The sequence below is a fragment of the Papilio polytes genome, unplaced genomic scaffold (assembly GCF_000836215.1).
Source record: "Papilio polytes unplaced genomic scaffold, Ppol_1.0 DF824024.1, whole genome shotgun sequence".
NCBI classification, from domain to species: domain Eukaryota; kingdom Metazoa; phylum Arthropoda; class Insecta; order Lepidoptera; family Papilionidae; genus Papilio; species Papilio polytes.
In genome coordinates, this window is record NW_013525180.1 from 1,057,397 (window position 1) to 1,079,151 (window position 21,755).

The 21,755-nt window shown below is 31.4% G+C and overlaps 7 protein-coding genes across 7 annotated transcripts in view; 3 read left to right on the forward strand and 4 right to left on the reverse strand.

Annotated features, from left to right (window-relative positions):
* The window catches only part of LOC106100919 (presenilin homolog), a 5,211-nt gene extending 1,899 nt beyond the window's left edge, over window positions 1–3,312 (reverse strand). The window contains exons 1-6 of the mRNA XM_013279984.1: window positions 2,998–3,312; window positions 2,156–2,376; window positions 1,695–1,904; window positions 978–1,198; window positions 753–851; window positions 559–681 (exon numbers count right to left, since the gene is read on the reverse strand). Coding sequence (XP_013135438.1) covers window positions 559–681; window positions 753–851; window positions 978–1,198; window positions 1,695–1,904; window positions 2,156–2,376; window positions 2,998–3,150 — 1,027 coding nt within the window. The 5' untranslated portion in view covers window positions 3,151–3,312. The remainder of the gene's footprint in view (window positions 1–558; window positions 682–752; window positions 852–977; window positions 1,199–1,694; window positions 1,905–2,155; window positions 2,377–2,997) is intronic.
* Window positions 3,313–3,531: 219 nt separating this feature from the next.
* LOC106100948 (26S protease regulatory subunit 4) lies at window positions 3,532–6,111 on the reverse strand. The gene is made up of 9 exons (XM_013280013.1): window positions 6,000–6,111; window positions 5,638–5,925; window positions 5,378–5,548; window positions 5,097–5,225; window positions 4,633–4,818; window positions 4,355–4,455; window positions 4,173–4,269; window positions 3,895–4,104; window positions 3,532–3,774 (listed from the first exon to the last, which is right to left on the reverse strand). The coding sequence occupies exons 1-9, from the start codon at window positions 6,000–6,002 to the stop codon at window positions 3,640–3,642; spliced, it is 1,320 nt and encodes a 439-aa protein (XP_013135467.1). The 5' UTR covers window positions 6,003–6,111; the 3' UTR covers window positions 3,532–3,639.
* A 255-nt stretch (window positions 6,112–6,366) lies between these two features.
* On the forward strand, window positions 6,367–9,610 carry LOC106101168 (signal recognition particle 54 kDa protein). The gene is made up of 7 exons (XM_013280310.1): window positions 6,367–6,676; window positions 6,763–6,939; window positions 7,137–7,366; window positions 7,644–7,794; window positions 8,039–8,187; window positions 8,743–9,004; window positions 9,078–9,610. The coding sequence occupies exons 1-7, from the start codon at window positions 6,599–6,601 to the stop codon at window positions 9,534–9,536; spliced, it is 1,506 nt and encodes a 501-aa protein (XP_013135764.1). The 5' UTR covers window positions 6,367–6,598; the 3' UTR covers window positions 9,537–9,610.
* Window positions 9,611–10,061: 451 nt separating this feature from the next.
* Window positions 10,062–13,497, forward strand: LOC106101169 (RUN and FYVE domain-containing protein 1-like). Its single transcript, XM_013280311.1, has 7 exons — window positions 10,062–10,303; window positions 10,392–10,478; window positions 10,560–10,636; window positions 10,727–10,982; window positions 11,872–12,093; window positions 12,624–12,848; window positions 13,262–13,497. The coding sequence occupies exons 1-7, from the start codon at window positions 10,256–10,258 to the stop codon at window positions 13,457–13,459; spliced, it is 1,113 nt and encodes a 370-aa protein (XP_013135765.1). The 5' UTR covers window positions 10,062–10,255; the 3' UTR covers window positions 13,460–13,497.
* A 584-nt stretch (window positions 13,498–14,081) lies between these two features.
* Window positions 14,082–17,125, forward strand: LOC106100986. Its single transcript, XM_013280050.1, has 6 exons — window positions 14,082–14,399; window positions 14,469–14,555; window positions 14,624–14,694; window positions 14,840–14,975; window positions 16,332–16,550; window positions 16,753–17,125. Exons 1-6 carry the CDS (start codon window positions 14,352–14,354, stop codon window positions 16,939–16,941), a joined length of 750 nt encoding a protein of 249 aa, XP_013135504.1. The 5' UTR covers window positions 14,082–14,351; the 3' UTR covers window positions 16,942–17,125.
* A 36-nt stretch (window positions 17,126–17,161) lies between these two features.
* On the reverse strand, window positions 17,162–19,747 carry LOC106101101 (CCA tRNA nucleotidyltransferase 1, mitochondrial). Its single transcript, XM_013280217.1, has 6 exons — window positions 19,587–19,747; window positions 19,315–19,514; window positions 18,929–19,212; window positions 18,260–18,580; window positions 17,727–17,940; window positions 17,162–17,474 (listed from the first exon to the last, which is right to left on the reverse strand). Exons 1-6 carry the CDS (start codon window positions 19,638–19,640, stop codon window positions 17,162–17,164), a joined length of 1,386 nt encoding a protein of 461 aa, XP_013135671.1. The 5' UTR covers window positions 19,641–19,747.
* A 347-nt stretch (window positions 19,748–20,094) lies between these two features.
* On the reverse strand, window positions 20,095–21,669 carry LOC106101105 (DNA repair protein XRCC3-like). The gene has a single exon (XM_013280221.1). The coding sequence runs from the start codon at window positions 21,352–21,354 to the stop codon at window positions 20,422–20,424; it is 933 nt and encodes a 310-aa protein (XP_013135675.1). The 5' UTR covers window positions 21,355–21,669; the 3' UTR covers window positions 20,095–20,421.
* Between the last annotated feature and the right edge of the window lie 86 nt (window positions 21,670–21,755).

The window sequence follows — 21,755 nt, forward strand, 5'->3', positions numbered from 1 at the left end:
TAGCTTAAAAATGACGTCATTGTCAAATAAATTAACAAAATCGGATATTTCCATATTTTACATGTTTGATTGTTATCAGACAATTTACAATTTGGTGAGACAGGCCATTAATCAATCTCATTTACTAATTCAAGTGACTGACAAAACACATTAGTCCTTTACCTTTAAGATAAAAATAAAAACAGCATATAAACATTAAGTAACACCAACAATATACACAATAATGGAGTACAATGTGTAAAACACATCTGAAGAGCTGGCGACAAACAGAGGTAGGTACCTTGACTATGGACTATTAGAAAAGAGTCTCAGTAAAGCAAAATATAGATGATTTGTTGTCAGTTTCATGCATATTCGAAAATAAAGTTGCAAGGATTCAAGTACAAAGTGCAACATTTATACATGGACAAACCACTTATAGGCAATTGAATACATTATAGAGACCATAGACAAACATATTAAGGACTAAAGACAATACAGAGTCCACAGACAAACATGTAAAGGACATTAGACAATATAGAGCGCCCATAGACAAATGAGTAGGGCATTATCGTGAGCACCGACCGTGCGGGTGCAGGGGGCGCAGCTCGCGCTGCTCACCTGGCTCGCTGCTGGCACCCCCCGCGCCCCCCGCCGCACCGCCAGACCCCACCGGCGCCGCCAGGCAGTACATCACTGTAGCTGAAACAAACATTCATTGAATTACTTGTCTTTAAAAAAAATTAAATTTCACATTAATAAAGTATACTTACATGAATAAATAAGTGCTGGAAATATTGGTTCATTTCTTTCTTGAGCAGTTTCAACCAATATCCTTAATGGACCCTTTGGAGTTAATACGGCTACAAGATCTAAAAAAGTGGATTAAAAGAAGCTTTTACCATCTTTAAAAAAATCTATAATATACACACTTTCTACTTAGTATTAACAATGGTATATTTTAAATTAAAATACATGCTAATTTGTTTATAACTTACCCCAAATAGAAATAACAGCTAAGACAGCCCATGTTGTCCATTCTGGTAGGTATTTGATGAAAACAAGAGCCATTAAAGCTGCTATGAATATGAGATAAGCTTGTTGAAGCCTCAGCGGTCCCTTCCAGTGGATCACTATCATACCCATCACTCCAAAGTTCCACATTACGAAAACTAAAGTTATAAAATCCATTGGTATGTTATAGGCTCGTAATGCCTCCCTGAAAAAAAAATCACTTAAAACAAAGAAAAACAACCTTCTACTATAGATACATGATTTACAACAGGTTCTTTATAAAATTCATGCCACTACAATTAATTGAAGAAAATGTAGAATATGTTAAAATAGAGAAATCAAAAATGTAATATTCAGTATGATTTTTAATCAATGCATAAACTTTAGGGGATATAGAATATAAACAGTTACTGTTTCTGTACAAAGTATATTCCATTCATTTCCTCCATTAAGAATATCTTGCATAGCATAATCATAGCCAAGAGCTTATTTATTAAACACTAACTGTTGCTCACAACACCATCCACATTAAAATAAAAAAAAAAATACACCCTGGTACTCACTTATAACATAACTTTTTAATGATAAAAAAAAAATAATTGGCCTAGTAGTTTGTGAGTTATTTCAATAAATCCAAAAATGTAAATATTTTTATAATATCAGTATAGATATAGAATAAAAAATAAGAATCAAATACTCACTCCATATACAAATATGAGAACAAAAACAGCAACATTAGAGAGGATAGAATGAGCCAGCCGTGAATTATCTTGTAACATCTTTTCTTATATAAAACAATGAGCAAAACAGTCATAAGAGCTATCACACTAAGCAGGATCATTGAGTTTGCTAAAGCATTCCATACTTTTGTCACTGCATATGGACTCTCTTCATGAAACGGTGTATAAGCTCTGAAATAAGATAATTGTTAAATGATAAATAAAGAAAACACACCTTATATTGTCTAAGACACTTCTTTTGTATAGGAATTTTTAATTGGTCTAGTGTATTATGAAGATCCAAATTTAAGAAACATTTCTTCAAAACACACAGTAACTTTTTATAATTATTTATGTTGTCCCTTAGTATATATTTCTCTTATAAAATCTATACTAGGGCTCTTTTAGTAACAACTAAATAAATATCTAGTGCTTATACTTACAAGTAAACATCTTTGACAGAATAGAAGTTGATTGAAGATATTGTCGCAACTACAACAAGCATACAGAGAGTCACTGGAACAAACAGCTTGATGACATGCCGAGCACCATACTTCAGTTCCAATTCTTCAACCTGTGACTCCGCCTGCACTCCTGGGTTATTGTTACTAGGCCCTGGGTTCCTATGGTCACCTGACCCACCCCCTTCTCTTGGCTCCACACTCTACAAGAAAATACATATTTAGATTACTTAATTATTATTACTTACTGTAATATGTATTGATACAATGAAAATGAAATTTAGGCCATTAATGGTATAAACCATCAAATTTCATGTATGAAAAGAAGCAACCTAGTATACATTTTTTAGCATGATTTCTAGTCTTTATCTATCTAGTGATTAATGTGATCCCACATTAAACATTTTTTCATGCATACATATAATTTATTAAGCACAACAATAAATTGAATACCTTCTCACACCCACACATTCCATTTTAAGAGAACATTTGTATAGCTCTATATATAGTATAGTTCTAAAACATCTCCCAAATGATAAATTAATCAATTGGAACTACATACACTCTATTATGATTTATATTTTGTATAATTGGAGAAAATTACATGTCAATAAAATTATTTCTGTAATGTTTAACTATCATGTTTAGATAATTGGATTACAAATGCATTAATATGGCATGTGTGAATATGGTTTTTTTTTTGCCTTGTATAAATATTACGATAATGTGCAAATAAATTTTTGGTATGGTATTGATAACAAATATTGTGCCCAATATGATTCATTAACAACAAGCAGGATATCGACTTAAAGATTACCACCTACACCATAGTTTCGCTGGCTTTCAGTCTTGGTTTTTCTTTTCCTTGCAATGCGTTCAGCTATCTCCTTGTCAGGTCGGGCTTCAGCTATGTGGCCATCCATGAGTGCTGTATGCTCGGTTGCTGACGCCTCTGAATCACTACTAGTGTCGCTCATTAATGTAAAATTAAAGTCTTGGACATTATGTTGAAAAACCTTTGTAAGAAGGTCATTAATATTTATCAATTTCAACTGAAACCACTTTTATTGCTAATTTTTTGTTAATATTATACACTTTACGGTACTGTTGCCACCACAGAATGAAAAACTATTTTTATAAACGTCGTAAAACGTCAATCATATCAGATATTACCACAGACTACACTACGGTTACCAACAGATTATAAATTCAAATCGTTCTGATGAATCTCTCGTTAACGATGAAAATGATAAAAGAATGGGACCGCCTATTTATTTGTGGCTTACGGATTTTGCTATTTTCATACGATTTTACGAAAAAGGAAAAAACTAGCGAATATATTAAATAAAACGACAGTGGTGGATTAATAATGTTCTCCATTTATTGTTTTCTTTTAATATTTTAACATCCTTATACAAAGCTGAAATGGTGCTCTAAGGAGAGAAAATTAATTCTAAATTATGAAATTAGAGGTAGAGTCCCTCCGGAGTGCCTTCTTTCTTACGATACAGCACACTCTCCTTAGATTTCTTGAAGTCTTCATTGGTGACTTTCATACGACGCTCTCGTAGCGCCATTAAACCAGCTTCCGTGCATATTGCCTGATCAAAGTAAACAGTAAATATTACATATTATAGCACTACTATAAATAATATCTCAAAGGGAACGAGAAAACAATTGAACTATATTATACCATTACAAATGCTGCAAAAATAAAATACCTTTATATCCGCTCCAGAGAGATCATCTTTGGACATAATCAGCTCAGAGAGATTGACATCATCAGCTAAGGTCATTCTCGATGTGTGTATGGTGAAGATTCTTCTCTTAGTCTTTTCATCAGGAAGTGGGAACTCTATCTTACGGTCAATACGCCCAGGTCTGATTAGAGCTGGATCAAGAGTTTCTATTCGGTTTGTAGCCATTATGACCTATATAAAAAATGTTATGCTTACATGCATTTAAAACAAAACCATAAAAGATATAAGTGTATGCTTACCTTGACATCTCCACGGGAATCAAACCCATCTAGTTGATTCAATAATTCTAACATAGTTCTTTGAATTTCTCTTTCACCACCAGAATTAGAATCATAACTGTAAATTGTAAAATTTATTAGTATTCAAATCATATAACATACACAAAAGAAGAACGAAATAATAAAAATTGTATAAACAATACCGTTTCGTTCCAACTGCATCAATTTCGTCAATGAAGACAATTGATGGTGCATGTTCTTCCGCAACTCGGAATAACTCACGAACTAATTTGGGACCATCACCCTATGAAAATGGGTCACAATAATAATTATAATGGAAAAAAAAAATAAACCTAAATATAAAAACAAAATATCTAAGCAAAATTTGTAATTTAGTCCCTTATAAATTAAAGGAGTTCATACTATAACTCTGGGAACATTATAAAATAGATACTTTAAACCGGAGATATGAATTAATTACCAAATATTTTTGGATCAGCTCAGAGCCAACAACTCGTAGGAAGGTAGCGGATGTTTGGTTAGCCACTGCTTTTGCCAAAAGTGTTTTTCCTGTTCCTGGTGGACCATACAATATCACACCTTTGGGTGGCTTGATACCCATCTCTTCATAATACTCAGGATGTGTTAGAGGCAGTTCAACCGATTCCTACAAAGGTAACAGAAAATTAGCGACTAATAAATGCAAATTTAAGAATTACTTAACATAAATATTGAATATCTGTTATTTAAATTACTATACTACTATCATAAATGCAATATTATGGATGGATAAATCTTCCATGAAATTGTAGAACACAGTCTGGAAGAACATGTGTTCTTGTTGTGTCATAATACTGAGTTTTTTTTTGTTTCACACAAAAGAATGGGCAAAAGGTATTAAAAACAAGATGAAATAGTTTTAACTACAACAGAATTAATACATACTTTGATTTCCTGGATCTGTGTATCCAATCCACCAATATCAGCATATGTCTCTTGTGGTGCTTTCTCTAGTTTCATCACAGACACCATTGGATCTGTGTCATCACCTAATACACCCACTACAGCATGAACCTACAGCATTTTTTTTCATTATATACACATTTAGGATTTACAGTGCAATAGTATGAAATTGGAACAAAGGAATAAAACAAGCTTTGAACATAATCAAAAAGAAAACTACATAAATGGCGCTTTTGTCAAATAAAACATTTTTTTTTTGTTACCTTATGATTCAGCAGGACAGAGCATCCAGGCTCTAATTGATCTTTGTCCACAAATGAAAGAATGCTGACATAATGTTCACTTCCTACTGATGTGGAAACAATTGCATGATTATCATCAATGATCTCCTCTAAGTTACCGACAGACATCGGTGTCCCTCTCAGGTCATCAACCTGTATGTATGAAGAAAAATTATTAAAACACAACCTTTGGGATAATTCTATTTAACATCATCTACACAAGAACATAAACAAAGGCGCACCTTAGACCTTTCTTCCTCAATTTTCTCCTCCTGCGGCTTCAACCTCTCCTGGTTACGAATAAATTCTTCTTCCATCAAAAGATAATCTTTGATTCGTTCCAATTTCAAGAGTTTCAATCTGCATTTTGTATGCGGCGTGACTTGTGGCAATTTCAATGCTGCATCGGGTCCCTTAGCTTTGCGCTTCTTTTTGCCCACTCTTGTTGGAATTGGTGGTTCATATTTCTTCTTCTTATCCTTGTCATCTTTCTTGTCTCCGCCACTTCCACCACCTGATTGATTTTGGCCCTACAATAAAATAAAAAAGGCGTAAACATCGAAGTAAAAATTGTTTTATACAGCATGTTTAATCCAAATTTTACCATATTACTGAGTTTTAAGGCCCTAGACTTATTTTCTTAGCTACAATACAAAAATTAAAACAGTCACGGCAGCATCTGATTACAAAGCGAAAATTTTAACTTTTTAATGATAGTGATGTCCCTAGATGCGTCTACGCGTGCAGAATGTATTACCAGAAAATCGATTATTTTTAACTTCATTTACCGATTGTTCGAAGTACACAAAAATTACGATTTTAAATTAAAATATGGTAAATAACGGTGCAGCAAATACCTGAAAATAGACGATTTTAAGAGCATAGATTAGGCAAACGTTGTGATATTAAATACAATGTTTTATTTAAGATAACTTTGCATGCAAAGTAACGTAAATGGTTTGACACTTCAACGTGTCGACCAGTCGACTGTCGACATAATTTTGTGCATTACGAACATTTTCATGTACTATTTTAACACTATAATTGATAACTTTTTCATTTTTCTATAATATTTCTTTGGTGATTCTTGTAAAAAACGTAAAATGGGGGAAAAATCATTCCAATTGTTTTGTACGCTATAAATTTGTGAAAAGACGACTGGTGAGACATTTGTTGTAAAAGTGCTTAATTTAAGTAATCAAAATGGTTTTAGCAGATTTAGGTCGTAAAATAACTACTGCTTTGCAGTCCCTTAGCAGAGCTACAATCATCAATGAAGAGGTAATAAAAAAAAATTACGCGAATACAAACGAGTGACAAGCAAAAACAATTGGCATATGTTTAAAAACTTCCATAATGGGTTTCAGGTATTAAATTCTATGCTGAAGCAGATTTGTGCTGCTTTATTGGAAGCTGATGTAAATATTCGTTTAGTAAAAAATCTTAGAGAAAATGTTCGTGCTGTCATTGATTTTGATGAGATGGCTGGAGGGCTCAATAAACGGCGGATGATACAATCAGCTGTATTCAAAGAACTTGTTAAAGTAAGTATTTAAAATATTTAGTTATACAATTTTAGTTAACTGGCTTAAGTTTTTGCAACAACAAATTGTATAACCACTCAACTAGCCTAAGATACAATGTAATATTTAATTAGCAATATTCCATAATCTCAGGAAATACTTAAATTAATAAATCAAAAAGCTTTGATATTAGAATTAACACAATATTTTATTTTCAGTTAGTAGATCCTGGAGTAAAGCCATATCAGCCAGTGAAAGGAAAGCCCAATGTTATAATGTTTGTAGGGCTGCAGGGGTCTGGTAAGACCACAACTTGTACAAAACTTGCTTACCATTATCTAAGAAAAAATTGGAAATCATGCTTGGTTTGTGCTGACACATTCAGAGCAGGTGCTTATGATCAAGTGAAACAGAATTGTACCAAGGCAAGGATACCTTTCTATGGCAGGTTGGTAACAATTACATTATTCTTTCAAATCTTTACCATCATGCCTCAAAAAAATAAATACAAATTATTGTTCGGTTAATAATTTTGCTTTTAAACTATTTATTTCCAAAAATGCTTAACTGATCTTGATGAAATTTGGCATACATTTAGAATAGTCTGCAAGAATACATAGTCTACTTACTGAGTTTCTTATTTTTGTAGGGAATTGCAGGGCAAAACCTAATACAATATATTTGACTTGCTGTGCTTTATCTTGACAATTTTCCTGTTTTTTTAGTTACACAGAAGTAGATCCAGTAGTAATAGCCTCAACAGGTGTGGAGATGTTCAAGAAGGAGGGTTTTGAAATGATTATAGTGGATACAAGTGGTCGTCACAAACAAGAGGAGTCACTGTTTGAAGAGATGTTGGCGGTGGCAAATGCTGTTGTAAGTTTAATAACAATTTACTATATTTTGACCTTGTCAGTTAACACTTCCACTGCCACTGATGTGCCTGACAAGTACATTTTCATATAAACAATAAAAATAGCATGCAATTTGTTGTGATAATTGTTTTTTTCACTGATAGCAAAAAAACAGTGGATCATTGACTGACAGAAAGAGAATTTATACATTTTAAAGAATTAGATGGACTATTAGGAGTTAAAGCTTTATTTCTTTTTATTTATAGAAACCTGACAACATAATTTTTGTGATGGATGCCACCATTGGACAGGCTTGTGAATCACAAGCCCGGGCTTTCAAAGACAAAGTTGATATTGGTTCTGTTATTATAACTAAGCTGGATGGACATGCCAAGGGTGGTGGTGCATTATCAGCGTATGTATTGTTAAATGTTTTTAACCATAGTACCTCAAATCTTTGTAAAATATCTTGCAACAAATATTTTTAATCCCTTAACTATCTATAACATATGCATGTGTGAAAAATATCTAACTTTTCATTTTCTACCTCATTGTTTAAATAATGCAAACTATGTTGGTGAATAAATTAATTAATATGAAATAATGGTGAATTGCTGAATCTATTTTGTTTTTTGAATTTTGTTATAATATTACACAAATTAAGGGAAGTCATTGGAGCCAAGGATATACATATAATTGAACAAAATACCGAATTTAAAATTAGAAGTAAAAAAAAAAAAAAAAAGTGAGAAACGTATTTGTAAAATTATATTTGAATTGTGATATTGTATGTTTGTTTGTATAAATAAATAAATAAAATAAATAAATAAATGCCAGCAACATCTGTTACGTGAATTGTGGTCACCTCACTATTTTGATGATTTCATCTGGCCACTTGCTTGTTTACCACTTTATAATATTAAAACAAAGGAATAATTGAAGTGTATTATATGAATGTGCTTGTATACAGGGTTGCGGCAACACAGAGTCCAATCATCTTTATTGGTACCGGTGAACACATTGATGACTTGGAACCGTTCAAGACAAAGCCATTTATTAACAAATTGCTAGGCATGGGAGATATTGAAGGCCTCTTGGACAAAGTCAATGAACTAAAACTGGATGACAATGATGAGCTGTTAGAAAAACTGAAACACGGTCAATTCACTTTAAGAGCTATGTATGAACAATTCCAAAATATTATGAAAATGGGCCCCTTTTCACAAATTATGGTAATGTTAATAGAAATATGTTATCTAAAATATATTACTTAGTTTAAAATTTTAATAAATAAATATTTTTCAGGGAATGATACCAGGTTTATCCCAAGACCTTATGTCTAAAGGCAGTGAACAGGAATCTATGGCGAAACTAAAACGCCTTATGACAATAATGGATTCTATGAACGAAGGAGAGCTGGATCATCGCGATGGAGCAAAACTTTTCACCAAACAACCCACCAGAATCACGCGAGTAGCTCAAGGTGCAGGTGTAACCGAAAGGGATGTCAAAGACTTGATTGCTCAGTACACTAAATTTGCGGCGGTTGTTAAGAAGATGGGTGGCATCAAGGGGTTGTTCAAAGGAGGAGATATGGCAAAGAATGTTAATCAAACTCAAATGGCTAAACTTAATCAACAAATGGCAAAAATGATGGATCCCCGCATATTGCAGCAAATGGGCGGCATGTCTGGTCTGCACAATGTTATGAGGCAACTCCAACAAGGCTCCAGCGGAATGAACAGTTTGATGGGTGGAAAATGACAGTAACTATTGGATATTGTGAATACCAGCTATAGAAAGTCCGTAGCATGTCAATAAACGTTGCTTAAAATATATGTTTTACTCTGTAGTAACATTTTCAGTATCAACTTTACATAATTTTTAACATATAAAATACAAATATGCGATTTATAAGAATGTGTTCAAATGGTCCATGAGTTTTACTTAAATTGTAACGATTATAATTTAAATTTTCTATTAGAGTTTTATTAAAAATATTGCTCCTTCATTCTTTTAACCTTTTAAAATAGAAAGAGCTATTCTGATTTCTCTTCGCCTTGGCTTATACAGCAGTGCTGAAAATAATGCGCGGCCTAGAACTACCAATCTAAAGTATTGCGAGAATTAATAATTCGTTTTTAAATGAAACACATATTTAAATAATTTTACAGTTAACATTTGTTTTCCATTCAAATTATCTTGAAAAATGGATTATTTTAAAATAACCAATGATGCGTGAAACGGAAAACTACTTAAAAGTGATGTCATGTGTCAATGCCTGACATTTGTAAATCAAAATTTTTAATGACATAATGTAAAGCAACAATAATAAAAAGTTTAAATCCAATAAAAAATCGTGTGAAAAGGGTTCTATTGTACTCTTCAACTTTTGCGTAAAGAAGCAAGTACTGATATATTTTACGTGATGTCTACGTGCACATGTAAATAATCTATTGTTTTGCATTTTGAAAATACAAAAAATGGCTTGTAATTCTTGTTTTAAGGCATTTTCTATATTCCGACAAGAGGTAAGTAAATTTCTTTACATAATTTGAGTAAAGTAAGTGTATCTGATAGTTGCAGCTAATATAATTTATTAACAATTTTATCTTACAGAAAGGTTGTCCAAATTGTGGGTTCAGCTATTGTTCAAAATGTTTGAACTACAAAATGTTTGTAAAAAAAGTCAACGAAGAAAAAAAGGTAAGAGCACTTTGCGAATAGCAAAGATAAGACAATAGAAAGTTATAAAACTGTTTATTTATTTACTTAATTGTTTTGCAGGTTTGTCTAAAATGCTCACGTCTGTCAATAAATAAATCAGATAAAGCACATGTCATTCCTCCTGATGCTTTTAATAGGTAATATATAAAAAAAATGCTATTTCCTGTCTTTTGATTATTATGCTATATGTAAAATATAAAATTGATATCTAAAATTAACTTTGCCAGGAATAATGCCTTATCCAAAGACAATTCCAGTACTTCCAAACAAAATAATGTTGAAACCAATAGTATTGATGAAGAAATTAAAGAAAGACTGAAGAAATTAAAACAATCTGCTCCATCAAATATTGAAGTTAGTAATAAGGATATAGCAGAAAGATTACAGCAATTAAAACAAGATTCTGTCAGTTCTAATGATGTTAAATTAAATCCAAGTCTAGCATCAGCAAGTGGTTTATCTGTTACAGTTCTGGATGCCAAGGTATGGGTACTTTTAGAACATATATTTACTTACCAAAACTCTCTTACCTTTTTATCTATCAAAGAAAAAGAAACTTAGAAAAATGTTGTACATTTATACACTAGCTGTTCCCCTGCAACTTCATCCGCATAAACTTATGAAAATGTTATTTTATTGTTTCATCATCATCATCATCATCATCATCATCATCACCAGCTCACTATACATCCCCACCGAGGCGCTTGGAGCCTACCCTAAGTAAGGGTAACTAGGCCATAGTCAACCACGCTGGCCAAGTGCGGGTTGGTTGACTTCACACATATCTTTGAATTTCTTCACCAATATGTGCAGGTTGCATCACGATGTTTTCCTTCACCGTAAGAACGTCGAGTAAATTATGTACATATGAGAATTCGAAAAAATCGAAAATCACATTGGTACATGGCGGCGGGATTCGAACCCAAGACCTGTAGATTACAAGTCAAGTGCTCAAGCCACTGAGCCACCAACACTCTCATTTATTGTTTACATGTGTCAAATAATCAATTGCAAATGTCAAAGTATGAATTACCTTACTATGGCAATTTTGCTTTCTTGATATTGGCAGCAACTTATGGTCTCTTTCTCCCATTAGGGTTTTTATCCAAAATATTAACCCCTATGTTTAATGGCGTGAAAATATATAGTCTAATCTAAAGCATGACATAAGTGTAGGGCTTATTACAAGAAGATGTATTCAAAAATATGCTATAATTGCTGACATCTTAGGCAACAAAGAAGTGTGTGTTTACGCTTTATTATAATACATTTCACAATGATTACAGAATGATGAGACTGAAATTCTTTATTGAAGTCAATTTAGCATAGGCTATCATGTATTTATAATTTCAATTTTTCCTTATTATTTCAGAAGAAGAGAAGTGAACAAGAGGAAGTTAATGATTTACTAGTGGAGCTGGAGGCGAAATCTAAAATCGACACAAAATATAATGAAGATTTTGATAATAAACTTTCCGAAATTGAGATGAGATTGCAAAAATTACGAAGTTCCAACACAAATACTGACATTGGACAAACATTAAAAAATAATGTACCAGATAATGAACAAACATCCAGCCAAATATTAGGAAAGGTTAATTAATTTATATTATTAAGAATCAATTACACAATTACAGAATTAAATCTATGTAATATTCACGTTAAAAGGTGTCTCTTTTCATACAATGAATTAATAGATTTTTTTCTTTAATGAGATAAGTTACCAAAGCAATGTTTCCTCATTTATAATGTACATAATATTATATTCATCTCCCTTGTCTTATCCCACTCATGTGAGGTTTGTACACAAGGTATAAACATTAATGTTTGTGCACTTTTGAGAATATACCCTACATGGGATATATAAATCAATGTAAACAAAATGTTTTTATAGCTAAATACTTAAAATTCACTTAAAAAATATACATATATTAAATAACAATAAACAAGAGTAAGATAATATTTATGTTTAGTATGATTTTTAAAATAAAATTGAAACTGGTCTTCCACTTTTGCCATTCTTTATAAAAGATTTATAATTTAGGACAAGTATAACATCTCTGCCTACTCTACTGTGTATAAATACACATGATTCATTTAATTACATGTTTGTTTATATTGCAGCAAATAAAAACTGAGCAAGAGGAACTTAATGATTTGTTAAAAGAATTGGAGGAGGAATCAAAAATGGAGGCTCAAATTAACAATGATTTTGTAATGAAACTAAATGATCTTGAGAAGAGATTGAATAATTTAAAGAAATCTCAACCAAGTACTGATGAAGATGCAAATGTAAAACATAAAGACAGTCCAAATGAACAAACAGTATTAAGAGAAATTTTAGGAAAGGTGAGACCAAATTATTCTAGTGTAGATTATTTTATACATATATTATTCTAGCTATCTTACTAATATTATAAATGCAAAATTTTGTATGGATGGATAAATGGATGTTTCTTAGAAGGTATCTCCGGAACAGCTAAACTGATCTGGATGCAATTTGGCACATATATTGCAAATAGTCTGGAGAACAGAGAGGTATACTTTTGTCTTTTTATTTCCCTGTGGACAGAGTCGCGAGCGAAAGCTAGTACTATTATAAAGAGGAAAGAGTTTTGTTGTAACAAATAAACTCAAAATCTACTTCTTTTGTTATTATTTATTACTAGATTTTTTCAATTCTGTGCAGAAAATGAGGGGCTGGAGGTGGTATTAGTAATATGTAAAAATTTATTTGTGAAACACTGATATTTTTATTTCAGATACAATTAGATGTAACTGGTATAGATACAGAAGATATTTCTCCAGATATAAATGATGAGTTGCCATTTTGTGAAATATGCAATGAGGATGCCAAAGTTCGCTGTAAAGGTTGCAAATACTTGTACTGTATAAGATGTTTCAATGAACATAAAGACGAAGATTGTAATGAATATGAAATTTATAATGCACCAAAATAGACTATTACATTGTAACTTTATTTTTTTTTATAGAATATGTGTATGTAAATGATAGATTATTGTCAATGTACTGATTTCGATTATCTATAATTTTATATTTCCATATGTTATACACAAATTATTATAAACAATGCAATTATTATAAACAATATTAATGTAAAAATCAGGCTAATTTATTAATAAAAATATGAAACAAAATCTGTTTTATTTGTCTTGTTATGTTGAGAGGCGGTTGATTTATTTCATACCAAAGCACAACATTCTGAAAGGTTGCAAGTAGGCAAGCGGGCACTTTCACGGTTTACCCAAACACTACAGGTGTTTCCTGTTGGATCGGTAGGTAGGCATGGCATTTCCTTTGCCCATTAACATATAAAAAAGTAGTAGTTAAGTAGATTGAATGGGAAACGGAAATGCCAAATGACACCAAAATTAAAGATGGGTATGCGATCTCAAATAAGAAGACAAGGTTGAAATACTCGTGTTTCTCTATCTTTAAACAAAATAACATTCAATTATTTATATCGCTGATTCTAAAGTAATATCCTGAAGTCCCCCCCCCCTGAGCTGGTTGGTCAAGAGCTTGACAAATTATATTTACATATTTTGTCAAGCTCTTGAATTAACCCCCACTATGTGACCCCCTCCTGCCGCCAAAGCTGGATCCGCCCTTGATAGAAAGTATCTTTTTGCAGAGGCGAATGCTTCATGTATTCTCCGCGCCCCGGAAGTCCTACAATTTTATTTGCGGCAACACCAGGCAACACTACAATTCGATCAATAACTTTTGATTTGAACACCTTTTCTCTTTAGCTCGCAATATCCTTATTGTTTTAATTCTTTTTAAAATCAGGGTTTTTAAATATCAACTCCTGCTAAGAGATACGAAGAAATGTCTTGTAATTATTGCGATGTAAAATTTTCTGTACTTCGCGTCGAAGTGAGTAATTATTATACCAATTCAAGTATATTTTATTTCTATCTTTTGATTTCAATAATATTTTTCCAGAAACGTTGTCCAAGTTGCGGTTTTAGTTTTTGTCCAAAATGTTTGGATAATACAATTTTTGTCAAACAATTAAACACGCATAAAAAGGTAAAAGAAGTAATGAAATACTATAGTTAAATGTTATTTTTACAAGTCGGTTTATTTTTTTTTTTCAGGTTTGCGTTAAATGTTCACAATATAGTTCATCGGGAGATGTGCACGTGATACCTCCTCCTGATTTTTGCAAGTAAGTCATGTTAAATTAAGTTAAAAAAAATATTAAAAATTAAATTATATTTTTAAAATAAATGTTACATAATTTGTTTCTATTATCGGATGTTACTAATTTTTAATAATTAAATTTTATTATTAAAACTTGTTAATTATTTCAGAAAAAATGAATCTGAAAAGAAAAATCCAACCAAGTCTAAATCAAATGCAAATAAGGCAGATGTAAACGCACCAAGTACTTCTGATGATCATAAAAAAATTAATAAACATGGTTCTGATAGAGCGGCTAACTCAGGGGTAAGTTAACTAAAACGTATTCACATCAATGATTGTAAATATTTTACCAGAATTATGCTGTAAAAGCAATAATTAGACTTTTAGTTCAATCTTTAACATGTACATTTGTTTTACATCATTATCAACCTGCCCTATGTGGGTGGGCACATAATGTGCTGCTCTTCATACATTTCTATTGCTATATAAGAAAATATTAGTCATTTATAAAATTATATGTACATACATACAAAGACCAAAGAATGTGATTTATGTGAATGTATGGTAAAGTAGTGTAACCATTCTGACTGTCATTGTTCCCAATAAAGTATGATGTCCTACAAGAGTAGAATGAGTGCATAACTAACTCATACCATCTTCAATCATGTCATTTATAATCAAGTGAATTTCAAGTACTGGTTTAATAGATTGTAATTGTGATTTCGAAATTAAAATAAATGTTTCTAGTAATAAATATAGCCTATAACTCGGTGACAAGATAGCTTTTTAATGATAAAATAAATTTTGTGTTTAACTTGTCACCAACAGTGCGGCAGGCAAAAAATTTCTTCTAATTAAAATAGACTATATTCAAATATTTTACAAATAACAAAAACCATATCGCGACTACATCTTGTACATGTCCCTTCTCCTTCTCTTGTTTTTCACTTTTTCAATAAGGAATAACACAAATGTCTTGGTGGCCAGTATGCAACCTCTTAGGCTGTATTCATACTGCTTGTCAGCCAAAGAGGTTGTATTTTGCACTCAACATGTGAACAGTTGTTTTTGAGTTTTATTCGTTACATACAAAAACTCAAATATTTTTACTTTATATTATACCTGCAGTAGCTCGCTTCTGTTCCCGCATGAAAAAGCAAGATTATACAAAATATAGCCTATGTTACTCAAAGATAAATTACTTTTCTAACTGTGAAAGAATTTTTAAATTGGCCCAGTAGTTTTTGTGTGAATGAAATACATACAAAAAACTAAAAATATAATTCTTTCCTCTTTATAATATTATTTTACTAGCTTTCGCCGGCAACTCCGTCCGTGTGGAATTGAACGAAAAAATAGTGAATAGCCTATGTGTTCTTCCAGACTATCCTCTACATTTATGCCAAATTTCATCAAACATTCATCCATCCATCTAAACTTTCACATCATACTAATATTATAAACGCGAAAGTTTAGATGGATGGATGTTTCTAGCCTAAACATCTGAACCAATTTAGATGAAATGTGGTATAGATGTAGAGGACAGTCTGGAAGAACACACAGGCTACTTAGTTTTTTAATTCCACGCGGATGGAGTCGCGGGCGAAAGTTTATAATATTAGTACAGATAAAAAATATGCTGTAATATTTGTTTTATAGCCATCAAGAAACGATTATTCAAGTGATGACTGGTCAGATGAATCTGATGATATGGACTTGGAGGCTTTTGCAAAAGGTCTAGAGATAGAAAGAGAAAATCAAAGGATTGCCAATCAAATACACAGGGAAAATTATCCCCATTTATATGACAAGTCACTACTTATTAAGATAGATCACACAAGATCAACAGATGAAATCCTCAGAGATGCTATAAAACAGGTATGTTCATAAAAATAAAAAACTGCTAAATAGCTATTGAAATAAGTTATATTAAATTTAACATATTAGTATTGCTTTCCCATCAAATGAAAAGACATTTGTTTGGAAGATGTAATGTATTATTATTAGTTGTATCTTTGCATCTACGGATTTAATAAGAGTGGTTTACAATCAGTTTTATAGTGAATAGTTTTTATTACAGTTACAAACAGGTGCGTGGGAGAATGTTGAAGTTAACCGCAATAGACCACCAAAGTGTACAATTTGTTCTACGAAAGCTCTGGTACACTGCAAAGGATGTGAAAGTACATTTTGCATGAAATGTTTTGATTTGCATGCAGATCCTGTTTGTAATAAATATGAAACTATTGAGCAACAAGAAGAGGATTGAATTTAAATTAATGCCAATATGGCTTCCAGTTCTAAAGATTTTAATCTTAGTTTGTTCTTTTGTCTATATAGGTAAGCATATATATTCACTAACACTCATACTATTACTATTTAGAATTTGCTTGCCCTCGAAATAAAATAATTGTATATACATCTTTTGCAATAATCATTTAAAAAATATCAGATAAAATACTCTTTAATATTAAAATAAAAGACTTCAATTATTTAATTCTTGTTTTATTCTCAAACTCACCTATTAGACTAGGTATAAATTTCGCTAAATCATCAGCTGTTTGTTTATATTCATTTTCTATCCAAAGGTCCTTTAATTTGTTTATAATAGGTCCATACATTTTTCCCGGAGGTACTCCATTTTCTTTAAGGATTTTTCCACTGATCGGGAACCGCGGTACTTCCCATTTATCAAATAATTGCACAAGCTCTTCATCTCCTCTGTATTTTAACACCTCTTTAGTATATTCTATGGCATCTTTTTGTTTCATTTTAGAATGCAAGACTAATTTTTCATATGGTCTGTAAACATATCATTATGTATAGTAATAAAAAAGATGTTGACAGTTGACAATGTTATGTTTTATATCAATATCAGTTTTAGCAATACTAGTATCCAGGGTGAGATATCACCAGTGCCCTATTTTTACCAGTTGTATAAGTTGGTAACAGGGTCATGTGAGACTTAGATATTTGCTGTCTTATGGGAAAATATTACACTTCTCTAAGAAGGTTAATATACATTGTTAAAAAATAAAATCAATTTAAACTTACAATAACCTCCTGGAATGATTCTTATCTTCCCTATGTTCAACTATAAAATATGTCATATCTCTGTCATAGCCAGAAAACTTCAGCCTGTTATGGAGAATAGTGACTGCATCAATGCTGCTGAGGAGCGCAGCCAAATAACTCATTGGATGTAGACCAAAATGTTTGCTTCTGTTTAGAACTCGATCTAGTTCTTTCAAATTAGGATCTGGGATACCTGATGAATAATATTGAATTTTAATATCCATATCATTGTATAATAACATGGTATTTGAATTATGATTGCTAATAATCTTGTGTACATTTGGTTGATCAACCGATGGGAATATATTCTCCATTAACTTGAATATTTGTACGAATTCAATTCGCATAATAGGAAAAAAATGCAATTGGTTCAAGCAAATGGTGGTCCAGAAATTAGAATTTCCCCAACATTTGGATAATTAAAATGACATATTAAATGAAGTAAACAAGCTGTTCAGTTAGTCCTTAATATTTCTAAAGCAAATTCATATAAACATAAATTCAATACTTACCAATGTATTCTCCAATACCCACATTCAACATTGTTTTTAGTAAGTCGCCAGCAAAATTCCCTTCCAATGTTTTCTTAAGCTCTGTCCATATTCTTTCCCCTGATATATTTTTCAATCCTACAACATTCTTCTTGATAATCTCAAGTGTGTCTTTATCATGATTATCTGGTGTTTCTGCTATCCGTCCGTAAAATCTAAAATACCTCATGATTCTCAGATAATCTTCCTTGATTCTTACATCAGCATCACCAACAAAGGCAACCCTTCTCTTCTTTAGATCATCATAACCAAAGAAGTAATCATAAACACTACCATCAAAACCTTAAAATAATCCTAGAGTTTAATTCATTAATTTTTTAACCAAAGCTAAAAATAAGATTAACTTTGATTGAAGCTTTTTATTAAATTATGTAATATTATAAATGCGAAAGTTTAGATTTATGGATGGCTGTTTGTTAAAATTTGTAGCCTAAACGGCTGAATGGATCTCGATGAAATTTAGCACAGATGTAGAACACAATCTGGAAGAACACAGGCTACTTATGTATGTTTGTAATTCCACACAAACGGAGTCACAAGCAAAAGCTAGTTATGTAATAAATCAATTTAACGAAGACCTGAATGTTCATAGATAATAATGTTTTAATTGAAATATATTGAGTAATATACCTAGAAACATAGAATTTATTGTAAGATCTCTTCTATTAGCATCTAGTTTCCAATCTTTGGTATATTGAACTTCAGCATGTCTGCCGTCTGTTATCATGTCTATTCGCAATGTTGTTATTTCAAAGTTTTCTTTGTCATTGATCCTGGGAGTAATGGTGCCATGCTTCTCACCGCTCATGTTGATCATTCTTATGTTTTCTTTATTGAACATATTTTTTAGCTCTTCTGGAGTTGCTGTAGTAGCAAAATCAAGGTCCTTTGGTGTTAATCCCATTAGTAAATCTCTGCAAAATTGACAAGAAAATCTTTTATGTTATGAAATTACTATTGATTAAAAGTTTTGTCATACTCTAAAGGAAATTTTGTGAGTTAAATAAAATTGATACCTCACTGCACCACCAGCTATACGAATTTCATATTGGTATTTTTCGAACAATTTCTTTAGATCTAGTACTTCATCAGTGAATATACTTTTAAATTCAGGTGTATCGAGTTGAACAACAATGGGATTTTCTCTACACTTCAATTCCATGTCAGTTTTCGAACGAAATCTTGGCGTTCGTAATTTTTTAGCTGAACAATAATTCTGCAAAATAAAACCTGCTATCAAGATCAGTTAACATTAAATATCTAAAATAATTATAATCAAAATAATTACCTCCACTTGAACTAACTTCAATATTTTAAAGGCCCTCGAATACAATGCGTTCATAACTGTAAATTAGCTAAAAACATATTTTTAAGCATGTGAAAACTAAACTATTTGAAAAGTTAGGAACACTGTTTAATTTTATTATTTTAATAAGAGAGCACACATAACCTCTACACTGCAAGTGACATTAGCAAAACATTACAGTGACATGAAGTAGTATAGAAATACGTTTCTTTTGGCAGCCGGCACTTTATATGAAATAAAAAATGATATTTAATGTCAAGTTAATAGTATCATAGCTTGTCAGTTCACTTTGCGTCTTTACTTTACTTTTTATTTTGCCTCACAGAATTCTGTTGATATTTCTACACCAACTGTAAAGTAATACTTTTAATGTGGTTTTGATAAAGAACTGTTTCAATATATTTTTTGTGATTCACATTCAAATGTGATTCAACATTTATTAACATCGCTAATCGGTATCTCCCTTTTTAAAATGTAAAACGCAAATATTTTGTATTTCGTAAAGATATTTTACTACAGACGTGGAAGGGTAGCATAGCCACTTTAAGAAAATTAACTGAAATGGTTGTCACAACTATATAATAGATTACATAGTGACATTTATGTCATTCTGAAGTAATTTCATTCAACATTCAATGGGTACTAGGGTATTTCATTATATAGTATTACAAAACATTTTCTTTAAAATCTAGTAAAAGCAAATAATAGTCAATATCAGGTCTATTTATAATTTTAATTTTTACATAAAATTTTTAATTTTCCTATCTACCTAAAAATATTGGATCTTAAATAACATTATTTTTAAAGCATTCCTACATTATATACTTTTCAATCCTTCTGAAGTTATTATAAAATGTGTAGATGAGTTTGGTAAATCTGGTGCAAAGACTACACTGAGTTCTCTGACAGTGTTATTACTCTGTACACCTTTTTGAAATAAAGTACTATTGCTTGTATCTGATTGTTTTTGCAACCACAATCTGTATGTTACCAAGTTAGACCAAGCCAATCCAAGAGATGGTAAAACATTCAAAGCTCCTTCAAATGATGCAGTCACTTGGTTAATGCAAATAATAGCAAAGTTATATTTTTGAGCCATAGTTAGTAACATAATAGCTATTTCTCTCAAATCTTCCGCTCTCTTCATATAATTTGTACTCTCACATCTAAAAGGTGCAGCAATAGAGTCAATTATAAGTGTAGACACTTCATTTTGTTCTAAAAGTCTAGGCAATCTGACTTTAATACAGGAACACAATTCATGTGGCTCAGTAAGATGCTCTACAAATATATGTTTACAATGGTCATTAACAGCAGAAAGAGAATCTGCCATTTGTTTCAATCTCTTAACAGGAAATATATCTTCAGTGCAAATGTATACACTTTTATTAGGCCAACTGTTTAATGCTGTTGTTATTCCTATTTGAGTTTTACCTGATCCACTTTCACCATACAGTTCTGTTATAGTACCAGCAGCAAAACCACCGTGTAATAAACTATCAATATTTTTACAACCAGTTGGTATCTTATTAAATTTTGGGAGTTTCATTAACTTATCACATGTAATACAAGGTGGTTTACAGTAATTAGATATGGCGTCTTTTAAATAGGCAATATCATCTGCTGTTAAGTTTGTGAGTTTCTTTAAATCTAAAACTGAAAGCGTCAGTAACTTAAGAGGTGTACCTATTCCCGCCTTTTCAATTTTTTCGATCATTCTAAGAGGAAGAAAGCTCTGTAAGATATCCATTTCATTTCAAATTTACTCAGATTCCGTAAAAGCTAGATGCTTTACTTTTTTCACTCCTATTTGTAACTCTATGTACTTTTTTAGCTAGCATTTATTTGTATCAAACACCATCTCAAATTCAAATTTTGAATGATAATGTCAATGTCAAGTATTTAAACAAAGAGAAAGAGTCAAAGAATAAGTTACGGGACAGTGCATCTAAAACGTTATAAGACATCACTTAAGTTTTTATTTTACGTGTTTATTTTTATATTATATGACTAATAATCTTGAAAATATGAAGTAATTTAAATTGTAATGTCTTTTTGGTATATCAACACGAAAATAAATAAAAATACACTTTGTTTACAATTGATAACTGAAGCAATTTCAATTTCAAGTGTCAAAATTGTTGGAATTTG

Coding starts and splice junctions, on each gene's coding strand:
- LOC106101168 (XM_013280310.1), top strand. CDS start 6,599: ATGGTTTTAGCAGATTTAGGTCGTAAAATAACTACTGCTTTGCAGTCC. Junction 7,367..7,643: donor AGGATACCTTTCTATGGCAG/GTTGGTAACAAT, acceptor CTGTTTTTTTAG/TTACACAGAAGTAGATCCAG. Junction 9,005..9,077: donor GCCCCTTTTCACAAATTATG/GTAATGTTAATA, acceptor AATATTTTTCAG/GGAATGATACCAGGTTTATC.
- LOC106101105 (XM_013280221.1), bottom strand. CDS start 21,354: ATGGATATCTTACAGAGCTTTCTTCCTCTTAGAATGATCGAAAAAATT.
- LOC106101169 (XM_013280311.1), top strand. CDS start 10,256: ATGGCTTGTAATTCTTGTTTTAAGGCATTTTCTATATTCCGACAAGAG. Junction 10,304..10,391: donor TTTCTATATTCCGACAAGAG/GTAAGTAAATTT, acceptor TTTATCTTACAG/AAAGGTTGTCCAAATTGTGG. Junction 10,983..11,871: donor TTACAGTTCTGGATGCCAAG/GTATGGGTACTT, acceptor TTATTATTTCAG/AAGAAGAGAAGTGAACAAGA.
- LOC106101101 (XM_013280217.1), bottom strand. CDS start 19,640: ATGAACGCATTGTATTCGAGGGCCTTTAAAATATTGAAGTTAGTTCAA. Junction 18,581..18,928: donor AATAAATTCTATGTTTCTAG/GTATATTACTCA, acceptor GATTATTTTAAG/GTTTTGATGGTAGTGTTTAT. Junction 17,475..17,726: donor AATCATTCCAGGAGGTTATT/GTAAGTTTAAAT, acceptor ATATGTTTACAG/ACCATATGAAAAATTAGTCT.
- LOC106100948 (XM_013280013.1), bottom strand. Junction 4,456..4,632: donor AGCTGATCCAAAAATATTTG/GTAATTAATTCA, acceptor CCATTTTCATAG/GGTGATGGTCCCAAATTAGT. Junction 4,270..4,354: donor GATGCAGTTGGAACGAAACG/GTATTGTTTATA, acceptor TACAATTTACAG/TTATGATTCTAATTCTGGTG.
- LOC106100986 (XM_013280050.1), top strand. CDS start 14,352: ATGTCTTGTAATTATTGCGATGTAAAATTTTCTGTACTTCGCGTCGAA. Junction 14,976..16,331: donor ATAGAGCGGCTAACTCAGGG/GTAAGTTAACTA, acceptor TTTGTTTTATAG/CCATCAAGAAACGATTATTC. Junction 16,551..16,752: donor TCAGAGATGCTATAAAACAG/GTATGTTCATAA, acceptor TTTTTATTACAG/TTACAAACAGGTGCGTGGGA.